The sequence below is a fragment of the Tiliqua scincoides genome, chromosome 2 (assembly GCF_035046505.1).
Source record: "Tiliqua scincoides isolate rTilSci1 chromosome 2, rTilSci1.hap2, whole genome shotgun sequence".
In the NCBI taxonomy this organism is placed as follows: Eukaryota; Metazoa; Chordata; class Lepidosauria; order Squamata; family Scincidae; genus Tiliqua; species Tiliqua scincoides.
Genome location: NC_089822.1, coordinates 269551612 through 269567223, shown reverse-complemented (window position 1 = coordinate 269567223; position 15612 = coordinate 269551612). Strand labels below are relative to the sequence as shown.

Sequence of the window (15612 nt, the reverse complement as noted above, 5' to 3'; positions counted from 1 at the left end):
CGGTGGAGGTGCTCTGGGAGAGCGGGAGAATCGCGCCGTGAGCGGTTGCTGCCTACAGGGGCGGGTGGAGGCGCGAGGGGAGAGGCGAGCGCTTGCAGCCCAGTCCTCTCAGCCCAATCCTATCCGCACTTACTTGGGAGTAAGCCCCATTGACTCCAATGGGACTTACTTCTGAGTAGACAGGCATGCGGCTGGGCCCTCAGTCGCTCGCAAAGCCGCCAGCACGGGACAGCGACGTCGCAGCCCCCCCCCAGAAGAGGCTCCCCTGCCCGCCCCCGCACGCAGAGCTGCCCCCTTCGCCGGTCGAGGGTTGCTGCCCCACCGGGGCCGCAGCACGAGGCAGCAGGGGAGAAGCAGAGGGCAGCGGGCACGAGGACTCGGGCGGGTCCGGGAGGGAGGGCTCTCAAGCCCCGCAGCCTCCGCGGGCGAGAAGAGCGTCCCCTCGCAGCCCCTCCGTCCTTCTGCCCTCCCGCAGGCGGCCTCCAGGCAGGCGGAGGCGATGGACGGAGCGCGGCGCTCAGGCCCCTTTGGACGGGATCCTCGACGGCGCGCGAGGTCTGCCTGCAACAGCAGGGGGCGCCGCGGGGAGTTTTCCTATTGGCCGTTCGCTCCCCCGCCCCGCCCCTGCCCGGGACTCTTGTGGGCTCGCCTCCTCCGAGGCTGGCTGGCTGGCAGCGGGCGCGCGAGAGGCTCGGCCGAGATGGGCAGCGGGGCGCGCTGGGTGGCCTGCCTGCTGCTGGGGGCGAGTCTTCTGCGGCGGGGCTGCTCCGGTGAGTGCCGTCGGGCGAGCGGGACTGGAGCGCTGCCCCGTCCCTGCCAGGTTTTGCTGGGCACGCGGTAGAGGGGGGTGGGGGGTCTCGGGGAAGGAAGAACCAGAGCTCGTCGTGAGCCGCCTTCCCGGAGGGAGCGCTTCGGAGGTGCTCTGCGGTGGAGGCTGTAGCTGGGGAGGCAGGAGAGGCAGCGCCTCCCCACTGGTCCTTCCAGAGGCGGTGCTGCTCGGGGAGGCAGGTGAGGCAGAGCCTCCCCACCAAGTGCTGCTGCCTGCCATAGGAAGCGCCCAAATCCACACACTGTGCGTGGCTCTGCCTCCCCACCCACCGCACGTCTCTGTTGGCTCGTGGCCCTCCCAGAAGTCTGCTGGCCCCCAGCAGCAACAGCTGCCTGTGGTTCCCTGGACTGGAGGAGTGCTGCTTCCTTGGCTGAGTCTGGGAAGGGGGGGCTTCCTCCCCCCCCCCCGCTGCTTGTCTGAACCTCCCCTTCCCCAGTGCCCAAGGAGGGGGGGGAGGGTTGTGGTTGTCCTCATGGTTGTATTTCTTGGTTTATATATTGTCTGTGTTGAGTTCTTGAACTGTGGGCCGCCTGAGCCTTTGCTCCAGCACAGGAAAGGTGGGCTGTAAATCTTATAAAGAAATAATAATAATTCTCATAGAACGCTATAAAAGCAGCACAGCAGCAATAAAACAGCAGAAAGCAAGAGGCGGCACACAAAATATGGTACATAAAAATGCAGCAGCACAGAATAAAAAAGGCACCAGATAAGACAGTGACAAAAGGCAGAAATCAAAGATGGAGAACTCTGATTGGTTTTGTGCCAATTAGCAAAGCTGATTCATGTTTTGACCATTCGGCTTGTGCTGCGTTTGGAAGCCTCCCCAAGCACAGCCTCTACCCCCTCCGGACAGCAGGCGCAGCACTTAGGCCGGACTAGGTGGTCAGCACCTTCACTCCTGGAGAGATCACGTTGAACCAGCGCTCGGGCCACTTCTCCTTTTCTGAGGGAGCTGAAGGAGGATGTCGAGGTTTCAGCACTGGAAGAGCAGTATAGAAATCTTTGAAATAAACATACACCCTTGTAGAAATATACGCAAGGTTTATTTTTTATTTTTTTTAAGGAAATGGCCACTTTAAGGGACAAGTTGCATGTTCTAGTCAGAAGATGAAATCTTTCCCACTTTATGAACATTTGGGTGGACACCATCTGGCCCAGGACTTGTTGTTCTTTAATTTTCCCATAAATTATGAAATGTTAGTCCTTGACTTCTACAGTATTAGACTCATGGCCCAGTCCTGCGGATGCTCAAGGCCAGCAAAATGAGTGTTCCGGTGGAGTTAGGTTTTTTTGGGCTGCTGCAAAAGGTGACATGCCAGAGCATACAACCTGGCCACAGGCACAGAAAGTGTGCACAGGGGGTGGGCAGAACAGGACAGCGATGGGGGTGGAGATGAGAGTGGATCAGGACCTTAAAGGGGCAGAATTAGATGACTTTTTAGTACACCGTTTTGATAGGGACAAGAATTCCAGGAAATGCAAAGGAGGAGGGCTGTGTGTGTATACTAAAAACAGCTGGTGTATGAATACAAAGATATTGCCTGTCATTGCTCTGTGGAGCTAGACTATATGACTGTTAGATGCAGACCCATGTACCTCCCAAGAGAGTTTAGTGTGGTTGTTATCACTGCTGTTTATATACCACCGGATGCAAATGCTGACTGCTCTGGGCTACTTGAGTGATGCCATCAACAGTCAACAAAATAGGTTCTCTGGCGCAGTACACAGTATTGTGGGGGATTTAAATCATGTTGATTTGCAATCTCCCTAAATTCCATCAGCATATAAAGTGTGCCACCAGGGGACTGAACATTCTGGATAAATTTTATTCTAACATCAAAAACGGCTATACAACTGCCTCATTTAGGCCAGTCTGATCATATGTCTTTGCTGTTAGCACCGGAGTTATCCCTTTAAGGAAGCAAGTTGGAACAACAACCAAGAATGTGAAATATTGGCCCGAGGGGGCCATTTCACAGCTGCAGGATTCTTTTGAAGAGAGGAACTGGGATATCTTGGAACATCCTGTTTTAGAGGAGTACACTGCATCGGTTTTGGGATATATTACTCACTGTATAGATACAGTTACGGTAGATAAATGTATTCGGATTTACCGTAACCAGAAACCAGAAACCGTGGATGACCAGAGAGGTCAGATGTCTTCTGCATGTGAGAAACAAGGCCTTCAAATATGGTGATGTTGAAGTACAGCATTGCTAGGGCTGATCTGAAGAGGGGTATTAGGCAAGCCAAGGCTGATTATAAGAGGAGGATTGAAGATGGTTTTTCGAGTAACAATATGAGGCAGGTGTGGCAAGGGGTTCAGCAGATTATTAATTATAAAACGAAAAATGCTGCCCCCATGGATGGAGAAGCTCTGTTGGCGGAGGAGCTGAATAACTTTTTTGCCCAGTTTGAGGTAAATCAAACCAAAGTTGCCACACTGCAGTTATCAACTCAGCACGGCTCCCATGAGGAAGACACTGAAAGCAGTAAATTCAAGGAAGGCCGCCGGACCTGATGGCATTTCTGGCCGGGTGGTAAAAGACTGTGCAGACCAATTGGCTGGGGTTTTGACTAAGATTTTTAATCGGTCTCTATCCCAAGCCATTGTTCCCTCATTTCTGAAAGCTTCCACCATTGTTCCATTGCCAAAGAAGTCCTTTATAAGTAGCCTCAATGATTATAGACCAGTGGCACTCACTTCTATTATTATGAAGTGTTTTGAACAATTAGTTCGACAGTACATCATCTCCTATCTTCCAGACTCATTTGATAGATATCAGTTTGCATACAGTGCAAATAGATCAACAGAAGATGCTATAAACACCATCTTACACACTGCTTTAACTCATTTAGAGCAGCGGGGGACCTATGTAAGAATGCTCTTCGTGGATTTTAGCTCTGCATTTAATACAATTATACCATACAATCTGATATCTAAACTTAAAGATCTTGGGTTTCCTGATCCAATCTGTATGTGGATCTTGGATTTTCTTTCAAATCGCCCTCTGAGGGTGAGATTAAGAGATTTTGTTTTTTCTGACAAGATTCTCAATACTGGTACTCCACAGGGCTGTGTGTTGAGTCCACTATTGTGGACTTCAGTATCCTGACCTGGGTCCACATGGACTTGCGCCAGCTCTAGAGCTGGTGTAGATCTGTCAGTACCTGGCAGCCCAGTGCAGGCCTACCCCATGGCAAAGAAACAAATGCTCCCCTGAGGAGGCCTCCAGATGCCCAAACTCTACTGTGGGGGATAAAGCAGATTGGTGTGACTACATTGGTGTGATAAACATTGGTGTGACTACATTGCCGCGATGCAGTGGCGTCACTGGGGTTCATGTCACCCTGTGCGGGAGGCCAGCGTGTCACCCCATGCAGTGGGCGGGGCAACACTCCAGGTGGTGGGCATGGTGAGTCCCCACTGCTTTTATTGGCTGTACCTTTTGTTAGAAGAAGAGTATTTCAATGCAGTTTGTCTCATTGCATTCTACATGAAATTGCACATTGATTGATATATAACATGCTGGTATTATTTTTGCAAACTGTGATTTTGGTCACTAGTGGTGTCACCTCCCCCCAGGGTGTCAACTTACTAACACCTTATTGGAGCAGTTCTCAAACTTTTAGCACTGGGACCCACTTTGTCAAATGACAATCTGTCCAGGACCCATCATAAAGCAAATTAAAATAAATAATGGTAAATAAATTAAAGTAAAATAAATAAATAAGGGAAAGCCAGCCCTGTTCCACCAAGTGAATTTTCTCTGTAGCCTGCTTGCAATAACCCCCCCCCCAAATAAAAAAGAATCAGCAAGATTTTCACCCCTACGCAGTACCCAGTTCAATTTATGTTCTTATATTTCAAGCATATCACTATCAGGTCCCACCTGGCTTTGCAAGTCTGAGAGCCCAATCCTATGCCTGTCTACTCAGAAGTAAGTCCCATTACCCTGCACATGCCTGATCTCATCTGATCTCAGAAGCTAAGCAGGGTCAGGCCTGGTTAGTACTTGGATGGGAGACCGCCTGGGAATACCAGGTGCTGTAGGCTTATACCATAGTCTTTTGAGACTGAAGGTTGCCAAACATAGTCAGTGGGGCTTACTCCCAGGAATGTGTGGATAGAATTGCAGAAAAAACAGAAAAAAATTTCACCTTACCCTGTCAAGCCTCTGTTTCATTCATTGGGGGGGGGGGGCTGCCTTCTGGAGCATTTGTTGAGCTCCAGTTGCATCAAATCAGGACCATTCTGGTGGCCTCACATTTCCCTTTGCCTGACCTGCCCAAAAGCCAAGGCATGTTTGCTTATTTGTGAGTAAATTCGACCATGTGGCTTAGTTTCACTTTCCCTAGGGCTCAATACATTTGCCAGCTTGGAGGGAGGGACCTCCTTCTTGGGTGTTTTTTGGGGTCTACATTCATTGGATCAGGACAATTCTGGTGTTGTTGGATTCCTCTCAGCATGCCCTTTCAGACAGACTAAGGCACGTTCGCCTACTCACGGGTAAATGTGCGATACGACTCGGTTTCACTTTCCATTGGGCTCCAGGCATTTTTTGTTTTCTGGTTTTTTGCCAATAACTTTTGATAGAAAGGAGATAGTTCATTACCGTTTTTTGCATTGCGTTCTGCTGGAAATTCCGCATCCAACGGTAGATAACATGATGGTATTACTCCTAACCACCGCAATTTTAGCGCATTACCCTCCCAGTGCGCGTCACCCCTCTTGCACGTCACCCGGTGCGGCTCGCACCCCCCTAGCGATGCCACTTCCATGATGTGGTGATGGATTGGGGTGTCAGGGCCCAATCCTACCCAAACTTCCAGTTCTGGTGCGGCTGTGGTGCAGCCCTGGGCAAGGGAACAAACATTCCCTTACCTTGCGGAGGCCTCTGTGACTACCTTCCCACCACAGAACACAGTGCAGAGCCCTTTAGCAAAGCTACACCAGGGTTGGAAAACTGGGAAGGATTTAGCCCTAATTCTTTGGTCGGGAGGGGCCATTTGAGCAGAGCGATCTGCCCACGGTCTTCTGCTGTGAAGAGAGACGCAAAGAACTCATTTAATTTCTCTGCCATCTCCAAGTCTTCTTTTGTCTCCCCTTTCCCTCCCTCACCATCTAGAGGGCCAACCACTTCTCTGGCGGGTTTCCTGCTTCTAACAAATTTGAAGAAGCTTTTATTATTCCCCTTGATGTTGTTGGCCATATGCCCCTCAAAGTCTTTTTTAGTGGAAAGAAAGGTGGAAAAACAGGGCTGGGAAAACAGGGCTGGAAAAACAGGGTGGAAAAAAAATTCAGGACTTCTCTCCTTCCATCCACCTTGATGCTGACAGGGTGCTCCATCACCTCCAGCCTGCTTGTCCAATGGGTTTATGTTGTCTGTCTGTCTGTGCCTGTCCGAGGGACCACAAAGTGTCTCTGACATGATCTTTCCCAGGTTTCTTGTCTGCTCTAAATGAAACTTCTGTTTTCTTCAGTTAGAAGTCTCAGTTTCTTTTCTCCAAGACAAGTGTGATCCTCCTGACCCCTTGCAGTGCAGGGACTAGCCAGCCCTGTGGTCACCTAAAAGGGCTGTTCTTGTTTAGGGGCATTATTTACACAGTCCCATTGGGACATTTGGACCTTAGGCTGGCTAACAAGATGGTGTCATGCAAAGAAATACCTTTTTGCTTAAAGAGAGAAAACTTTTAATAAAAGATTATGTTTTTATTACAAAAGAACAAAGGTTAAAATAATGCACATGGAGAAATGATAGGGGTGTGTTTCTTGATCCTAATAGTCATGGAATACAGTTTACATGTATACTGTATACATGTAGTACATGGTATGTAGTATATTGAACGTAGTATGTAGTGTATTGAATACATTATAGTAGCTTTCATGGTGGTTTTGTGTGAAGTGTGTTTGGTGTACCGTCCCAAATCTGTACCGTCCCCTGAGGGCTGGGGATAAGAATAGGCCCTCGGTTTGGCTGTACTTGTCGTAAGAGGCGACTGAACAGCCACCGGGTAGATGGGACTCGTTAGCCTGGGAAGGCAGCTCATCTGAGAGAAGGAAAACTCTGATCCCAAACCTCCACTGCCTTGTGGCTACGTCCAATTATGGAAAAGGCTTCAGGAGTCAACCTCGAGGCAAAATCCGGAGCCGGAGTCCCTGAGGCAGTTCATGGCTGAACACAGTCACATTCTGGCAACTCCTGCGACGCCGCTGGAACCAGCCGTATTGGCCTCTGCCTTTCCATTGGACCATTTCAGCGATGTGGAGAGGGGGGATTTGCTGCATGGGTAACAGTCTATCCTCCATATCTACTTTACCCAGGCTTCGCGCACTGGAGAGGACACTCTGTTCCAGAGCCACCATTCAGAGCGCGATACCAGAGTCTTCTTAGACTGAAGGATGCCAACAAGTTTGGTGTACCTGAGAGAAATCAGAAAAGGGAAGGGGGTTGTATGGAAGGATTTTAGGGGTCCCTGCTATGCCAACCCCAGATGCTAGCTAAAGATGGGGAGAGAAGCAGAAAAGGGGGGATGAGAGAAGTGAAAGTGTTCAAGGTGCAAGATAGCTACCATTCCTGTAGAGCAGTTCTTGACATGACACAAGTGTGTTGGGCCTGGGGAGGGGGAGAGACCTCTCTGATAAGGGCTGGTAGAGATAGTGCCTAGTGTGCTGATAGTGCTTGAACTGGAAGGTAGCTCAATGGCTGGGTGCTTAACTAAGTGCTGGGTGCTTGGGGTGCTGCTTTCATAGGTACAAGTATCCCTGAAGTCTGAACGGGGATCAGGATGTAGGTATCAGTTATCAGAAAAAGTCAGGCAGGGTATGGATGACTGGCTTCCTAGAAAGGGGAACCTAAAGAAGACTGTGGAAAAAATGCAGACTGTAGGTACAGTGGAGTCCATAATAGAGCACAACCAGGTATAGAAAGAAAATCAACACTAAAAAACAAAAAGGGGGATTTTGACATAACACTGTGATAAGTTCAGAAACCCCACAGGGGAAGAAGGCCAGCCCTTCCAGGGCCCATTTTCTAATCTTGGTATCCATATGCTGTATGAGGCCATTCCTACAGTCACATACTTGCAGGGTTACCTGGGGTGGGGGCTGCTCTAGGGTGGCAGTGCAATTGCAGCAGGGCTTCTCCTCATTTCTCTCTCTCTCTCTCTCTCTCTCTCCCCCCCCCCATCCCAGGCACCTCCTTCAACCACACACTGGCGTATCTAATGACAGGGGTTTTGGAGCCAGCCCAGGGGCTGCCTGCATTCAGCATTGTGGGCTATGTGGATGACCAGTGCATTGAGCTCTACGACAGTGATGGGAGGAGGCTCCAGCCTCGAGCTGCCTGGATGGAGAAAGCGGGCGAGGAGGACCTGCAGTACTGGGACCGGCGTACACGGGCTTCACAGGACTCAGAAATGCGTTTCCTTCAGCAGATGGTGATTCTGAGAGATCTCTACAACCAGAGTGGAGGTGAGCACAGGTGAGGAGAGGTGGTTGCTGGTCAACCAGGAGGGGGGGCTTATAGGGACAGAAGTTCCTTGACACCCCCCCCCCCGGGCTCCTTTCCTCAGGATGGTCAGGAAGGGCAGAGCTGCTGATGATACCCCCATCTCTTTTGCTGGCATAGATTTCAGGAGCCTTCAGGGCTGTGTCAGGCTTAGGACAGGGGTTTGGATATAATGGACACCAGTGCCCCTGTGATCCACCCTAGTGTTTGTCATGCTCCTTCTTGGTGCAACTGCATGCTCTAGCATGGCCAGGGATAGGACTGGGCTCATTGTGAATGATAAATGAAGAACATAAGGAGAGCCCTGCTGGAGAAGGCCATAGGCCCATCTAGTCCACCTTCCTGTATCTCACAGTCCCACCAAATGTCCAGGGAGCACACCAGACAACAAGAGACCTGCATCCTGGTGTCCTCTGGCATTCTAAGGTAACCCACTTCTAAAATCAGGAGGTTGCACATACACTTCATGACTTATTAACATCCCCTCTTAAAGGCATCTGGGCAAGATGCCATCACTAATCCCTGTGGCAAGGAATTCCCCAGACTAATCACACGCTGGCTAAAGAAATGGTTTCCTTTGTCTGTCCTGACTCTCCCAGCACCCAATTTAAGTGGATGTCCTCTGATTCCGGTGTTGTGTGAGAGGGAAAAGAGAAACATGAGAAACTGGCTCTGGTCAGATCAGACACACCCCCTCCCACCTTGACATGCCTGCTCTCCTCCCCGGTCTCTGCCCCATTCCTCCCTCCCCGCCAGCTTACCTGTGTAGAGCCAGGTGCCAGAGCACGCCACAATTGCTGCTGCCATTTTGGATAGCAGACCCAGTAACCTGCTCTGTGCAATGCTGTATGGTCTTTCCAATGTTGTAATGAACATTACAACGTCACAAAGGGCCTGACAAGACTAGGTTGTAAGATGGCTGCAGACCATGCCCTAGGTCAGCGGTTTTCAAGCTCTCAGGGAGAGTTTGAGCCACTCTAAGTTCTTGCAGGGGCAGGGTGAGGCAGCAAGGGCGGGGGCAGGGCAGCGTTGTGATCACCAGGATTGCACAGCTGAGGGGGACTGCAGGGGCTTCTGTACACTTACCTGAGCCTCCTGCAGGCCCCCCCCCGGGGGTGCCAGGAGTCCTGCGCGACCTTCTGCGCAACGTCCCCGCAGCTTCAGAAGTGACAGTGGAGCGATCGTGCTCCACTTCTGCTTTAGCGGAGGCGGGGCGCAATAGATCCACTTTTGCTTTCAAAGCTGCGGGGAGCCCTGCAGAAGGTCGCACAGGGCTTCTGGCACCCCTGGGAGGCTGCAGGAAGCTCTAGTAAGTGTACCCAAGACCCTGGAGACCCTCTGAGTGGCACAATTCTGGGGATTGCACTGCTGCCTCCTCCCTGCCTCTTGGCTGCCCCCGCCCCTTAAGGGGGCAGAGGTCAGGGTTGTCACAACGCCCCAGTCTGAAGAGCCGTGTCCTAGGAGGATAGGTTGAAGGAGTTGGAAATGTTTAGTCTGGAGAAGAGACAGTGAAGAAATGTCATGAAACCTGCCTGCAAATATCTGAGGGACTGTCGTGCGGAAGGTGGAGTGGATTAGGCCTGTGGAACTCCTTGGCATAGGATGTGGTGACGGCATCTGGCCTGGACGCCTTTAAAAGGGGATTGGACAAGTTTCTGGAGGAAAAATCCATTACGGGTTACAAGCCATGCTGCGTATGTGCAACCTCCTGATTTCAGAAATGGGCTATGTCAGATGCAAGGAAGGGCACCAGGATGCAGGTCTCTTGTTATCAGGTGTGGTCCCTGGGGCAGTTGGCGGTCCGCTGTGAGATACAGGAAGCTGGACTAGATGGGCCTATGGCCTGATCCAGTGGGGCTCTTCTTATGTTCTTATGGGGAGGAGCAGGTGGGGTGTAGAATCCTGGGCGAGATCAGGCCCTGCAGGGAAGGAGGGAAAGGGCTTGGGGGTGGCTGATCTCTGATTTCTGCCCTGCCTCTTGTCTCCCTTCAGGCCTTCACACTTTGCAACTTGTGCTCAGCTGTCAGCTGAGTGCAGCTGGGCACAGAACAGGGTTTGTCGGGTATGGCTTTGACGGGAGGGACTTCCTCACCCTTGACAAGGAGACTCTCACCTGGGTGGCAGCTGAGGCCAAGGACCAAGCAGCCAAGGAGCAGTGGGATTCTGACTTTGCACTGAAACAGAACAGCAAATTCTTCGTGGAAGAGACCTGCATTGAATGGCTGCAGCAATACCTGCGCTATGGGAAGGAGGTCCTGTTGAGGAGAGGTGAGGATGAGGAATGGAGAGAGACTGTGCCTTCCAGCTCCCCTTTCCCTTGGAGGATCCCCAAATTGAGGAGCTGCCCCTGATGCATCTGGAAGGGGTCTGAGGCTGCCCCAGTGGAGACTGTAGCTACAGTTGAGACTACAGAAACTACCGCCCTGGCACAGCAGAGACTGCCCTGGGAGAGAATGTTCTCTTTTGCTTTCTCATCATCTTCTTCGTCTTCCTAAGTGTGGGACATATTCAGATACATCCTTCTCCCTAATCTGACCCATAAAATGGAACAGTCCTCTCTGTGACTTCAGGACTCTCCCACTGCCTTCTGCTATAAGGTGGAATCAAGCCAGGCAGAGTCCTGTGACCAGGCTGGACCATTTGTGGGGTGGTGGGAGGGGGGCTGAGCTTCAGATGTAAATCCCCACACCCTGCACAGGAGAAGGAAGACTTGTTGGACTGGCTTTCCCTTATTTAATTATTTGTTTTATTTTAATTATTTATAATTATTTATTTTAATTTGCTGGATGATGTCGCTTTCGGCCCTGACATCACTTCCAGTGGGTCCTGGATAGGCTGACATTCTAAAAAGTGAATCCCAGTGCTAGAAGTTTGAGAACGGCTGAAATAAGGGAGCAGGAAGCAGGCCCTGGATTGCCACACTCTGCCTCTCTGTGACAGCAGGCTGGATCTGGCTGTAGGGCTTTTGCACTGAGTGCTGAAGGATGTCACTAAGAACCCAATCCTATGCATGTCTACTCAGAAGTAAATCCCATCATAATCAATGGGGCTTGCTCCCAGGTAAATGTGGATAAGATTGCATCCGGAGTCCCTGTCTCCTTGACTTTCCATCTCTTGATGATGCTGCATGTGTGGGGCATCCAACTTTGGGACAAGGGGGTGGATCACATTGAAGCTGTGGGGCCCCTTCTTCCTGGTCTTGCGGCATCTCTTCTGCCAGCCAACCAAGCATCTCACTGATGTTGCCATTTTGTCACAGAGCGCCCAGTGGTGAAGGTGACCCTCAAGGACAGCCAAGAGGGCCTGGAGACCCTCCTCTGCCAGGCTCACGGCTTCTACCCCAAAGCGATAGACATCACCTGGAGGAAGGATGAGGAGGTCAGGAAGGGGGACATGTTCCATGGGGCTGTCAGCCCCAATGCGGATGGAACCTACTATACTTGGTTCAGCATCGAGATTGACCCCAAGGAGAGGAGCCACTACCGGTGCCATGTGGAACACGAAGGGCTTCAGGAACCTCTGGATGCGGCCGTGGAGGTGTCTGGTGAGAGACTGCAGGGGGGGAGGATGGGGGGCATTTGTGGGGAGGGGGCTGGAGTGGTGGGCAGATCAGGGAGGTGATCAGGGCAACCCAGGAAGGTTGCCAAAGAAGAAACACATCAGCAATTCTCAGTAGGCCCCGTCTGTACCTTGGGGTGCAAAACTGCTGATGTACCCGGGCACTGAAAGCTGGAAGAAGGATGTAGCTGCTGGCAGGAGGGTGGGCAGAGGAGCCCTGGGAACAGAGGCATTTTATGGGTATGAAAGGATCAGACAAGAATGCAAGAAAATAAAAGTGGTGCATGAATTTCTTTGGGGTCTTGGCAAAGGAAGAGGCTTTGCAAGCTCCTCTGGAAGCCTGTAATGCTGAGCTGTGGTTGGCCTCTGTGGGGAGGGAATTGCCCGAGATCAGGACTGCTAAAGAGGGACTTGCTCAGTGGTTTGCTGGTGTGATGTTCCACCTTCATTGTCCAGACTCACTTCCACTCTGCTTGCTCGTAGATTCTGAAACATAAAACTCTCTTTCCATTTCAGCCTCGGTGCCCGTTTGGTTCATTGTGGGAGGCCTCTTGGGGGCCCTGGTTCTGCTCATGACTGCGATTGCCATATATGCCAGTAAGTAGATCCCTGAATGTCTTTGTTAAGCCATGTGTGCAACATTGTGCAATACAGTCCGGATTCTGAGCCTCTTGGGACGTGGAACTGTCTTCTCATTCCACAGCCACACTCTCTACATGTGGTGGTTCAATAATCTTCCAATGATGAACCTACAAAATCTAGATCCTCAGTCCCAATGTCACGGGGCTGGAATATCCACCCAAATCTTCTGAATTAAAACTGGTGTACAAATTCAGTCGAGGTCTTTATAAAGTAAGAGGCCTCACCAGCTCCTCTGGTAGCCTGGAATGCTGAGCTCTGATGGGTCTTCCTGGGGGGCAGGAATTGCCCTAGATTAGGATTGCTGAAGAGAAGGTTTGCTGGTGTGATGTCCCAACTTCACTGCCCAGATTTTGAAGCTTCCACGCTGAATAGTTATATATTTTTATACAAAACTCTATATGTGTGTTCCTAGAATCATAGCGTTGGAAGGGACCTAACAGACCATCAACTCCAACCCTTTGCCTGTAGCAGAAAATCCTCCTAGAGCATCTCCAGCAAGTACTTGTCAAGCCTCTGCCTTGCCATAAGCAACATTTTTAACCTGGCCTGAGAGTACCAGGAAGCCATCAAATCCCCCCCACATGCCTTGGAAGAAAAGTTCTTTCCATGTGCTGGTTAAATCTGTCTCTGATGATGCACCTCCAAAATCTAGATCCTGCAATCCAGACTTCAATGACTTGGGATGTGCATGAAACTGTCCCTGACCCAGAAATTGTCCATATTCTTCATACCCACCTTGAAACTTCTTCCATGATCACATCTCTTAGATTGTGTCCTGTTTTCCTTAATACATATTAATATTCTCTGCTGCTTTTCAGGAGTGGGCAAGGGATACTTCTGGTCTCTTCTCTCAACGGAGCCTCCTGCAATCTACCCTAATTCCTTGGATGCTGATCCCAGCTGTTCTCCAGCATCATTCCAGGGAGCAAAACCAGAGCCAGCAGATCAAGGATCAACACTGTGAAAGTCTTGTAGTGCTCTTGCATGGGAAACCTCTGGCATCTCCTTCCCTGGAGATGGGAAACCACATCCTGGTTGAGCACTTGCTACGGAGTGTTTGGAATTTGAGTGCCCTGCTTCCCTCTAGAGCAGGGGTGCCCAAACCCTGGCCTGAGGACCATTTGCGGCCCTTAGGGACCCCCAGTCTGGCTCACAAGAAGCCCCCAGTCTCCAATGAGCCTCTGGTCCACTGGAGACTTGCTGGAATCCGCACTGGCCCAACAAAACTTATCTTAGCACAAGGGCCAACTGTTCAACCTTTCACGCGATCTGCGGGCCAAGGGTTTGCTGTTTCACATCTGAAGCAGCAGTGGCAGCAAAGGAAAGGCCAGACTTGCTTTGTGCAAGGCCTTTTATAGGCCTTGACCTATCCTGAGACCTTCATTTATTCATACAAGTTCCATCTCAATTATATTCATTTATGTAAATTTATTCAAATTTTAAATGTAAATCCCCCCCCCCCCGGCTGCCAACACAGTGTCAGAGAGATGATGTGGCCCTCCTTCCAAAAAGTTTGGACACCTCTGCTCTAGAGGGTGCAATTGGATGATCTCTGAAGATCCCTTGAGACTTGACTTTCCAACTTGAGAGTTGGCTGTTCATTGGCCATCAAGTACTTAATTCCTTGTGCTTTGCAATGCTGAAAGTTAAAATAGTGCTCTGTATGCCTTTCATTGTGAACCTTGTAGAGGGGCTTTTCACCTGTCTGATTTCAGGGGCTATTTATTTGGAGCACATTTTATTTCACCATTGGAGATACTGCCCACAGTTTTGGTTTCTACATCTCAAGAAGGATCTTGTAGAATTGGGGAAGGTACAAAAGGTACCAAACGATCCCAGGGCTGCGTAAACCCCAGACGGGCTGCTGGATCCCCTGAACCAAGTTTTGGTTTCTCTCAACGTTGCACATGAAGCCTGATCTGTGTGAGCAGAAGAGCAGAGCCCCCTCGGTGCTTCCAGAGACAAGGGATCTGGGTCCTTGTGAAATCTGTTCTCTGGCAACCAGTCTTCTCATGGCCCCTTGAAGTTGCACATCCTTGACCCAAAAGAAGGTGCCCCTTGTGGCACCTGTAAACCGGCCAGTTGGTGCCTGTGCAATAGTGACTCCCAGGTCTTTATCTCCCCCCCCCCCCCGCAAAAGAAAGTGCCTTTCCCCAAAACAAGAGATGTAGGGAAAGCATGCATGAGACAATGTGTGTGGAGGTGGAATCTGGAACGGGAGCAAGAGTGTGAGCCTGTGTGTGAAGGGACGGCTTCCACTGACTCCTCCTCTTGCCTGGTACTGAATTCTCCAAGAACTGGTCACTTTCCCCTCCCCCATGATATGCTGACTGCCAGGAATCTCTTGTTCTTCCTGGGAGAAATTCTCTTGGAATATTCAGCAGTCTCCTTTGGCTGCTTTCTCTCTGCTGTTTCTTTTTATATCTGATATAACTGTATAATATAATATCTGCTTGTATACTGTAAGTATTCATTTTCCCCATAAATTCATTGTTCACAACTGGTGGATTCTGAGTGATTTCCTTGCCTCCTTCTGGTCTTATGGTGACAGTTTGTGGGAACCAAGAAGAAGACTGCAGGGTCCCTGGGCAATTATGCTTGGGGGTCCACACAAATGCTCAATCTGTTTGGCTGCAGAGCATGTGTGTGAACACCTGGACACCTTCTGCTCCAGTGGCGACATCCCCTGAGTGGTGGGGAAAAAAAGAAAGTATTTCTTTACCCAGCGTGCAATTAATCTGTAGAACTCCTTGCCACTGGGTGTAGTGATGGCCACTGGCCTGGATGCCTTTCCAGGGGGTCGGACAGAGTTCTGGAAGAAAACTCCTTCACGGATTACGAACCAGGATGGGTTTACTTCCTGTCTTGGAAGCTGAGCTGTCTCAGAACACCTGGTGCAAGGGAGTGGCAGCAGGATGAGGCCTCTTGTGGTCTGGTGTGTTCCTGGAGGCATCTGGGGGGCCACTGTGAGATGCAGGAAGCTGAACTTGGTGAGCTTTTGCTCTGATCCAGCCGGGCTCTTCTGTTGTTCTTGTGTCAGAAAATTACAGTGTTGGAGGCACTTATGTTTAG

The 15612-nt window shown here is 50.5% G+C and overlaps 1 protein-coding gene and 1 pseudogene across 1 annotated transcript; both read left to right on the top strand.

Annotated features, from left to right (window-relative positions):
• The first annotated feature begins 687 nt into the window (after nucleotides 1-687).
• On the top strand, nucleotides 688-15040 carry LOC136640472 (major histocompatibility complex class I-related gene protein-like). The gene is made up of 6 exons (XM_066615635.1): nucleotides 688-770; nucleotides 8025-8303; nucleotides 10333-10608; nucleotides 11600-11884; nucleotides 12415-12495; nucleotides 13359-15040. Exons 1-6 carry the CDS (start codon nucleotides 701-703, stop codon nucleotides 13502-13504), a joined length of 1137 nt encoding a protein of 378 aa, XP_066471732.1. The 5' UTR covers nucleotides 688-700; the 3' UTR covers nucleotides 13505-15040.
• Nucleotides 4768-4886, top strand: LOC136642842 (5S ribosomal RNA; annotated as a pseudogene).
• Nucleotides 15041-15612: the final 572 nt, after the last annotated feature.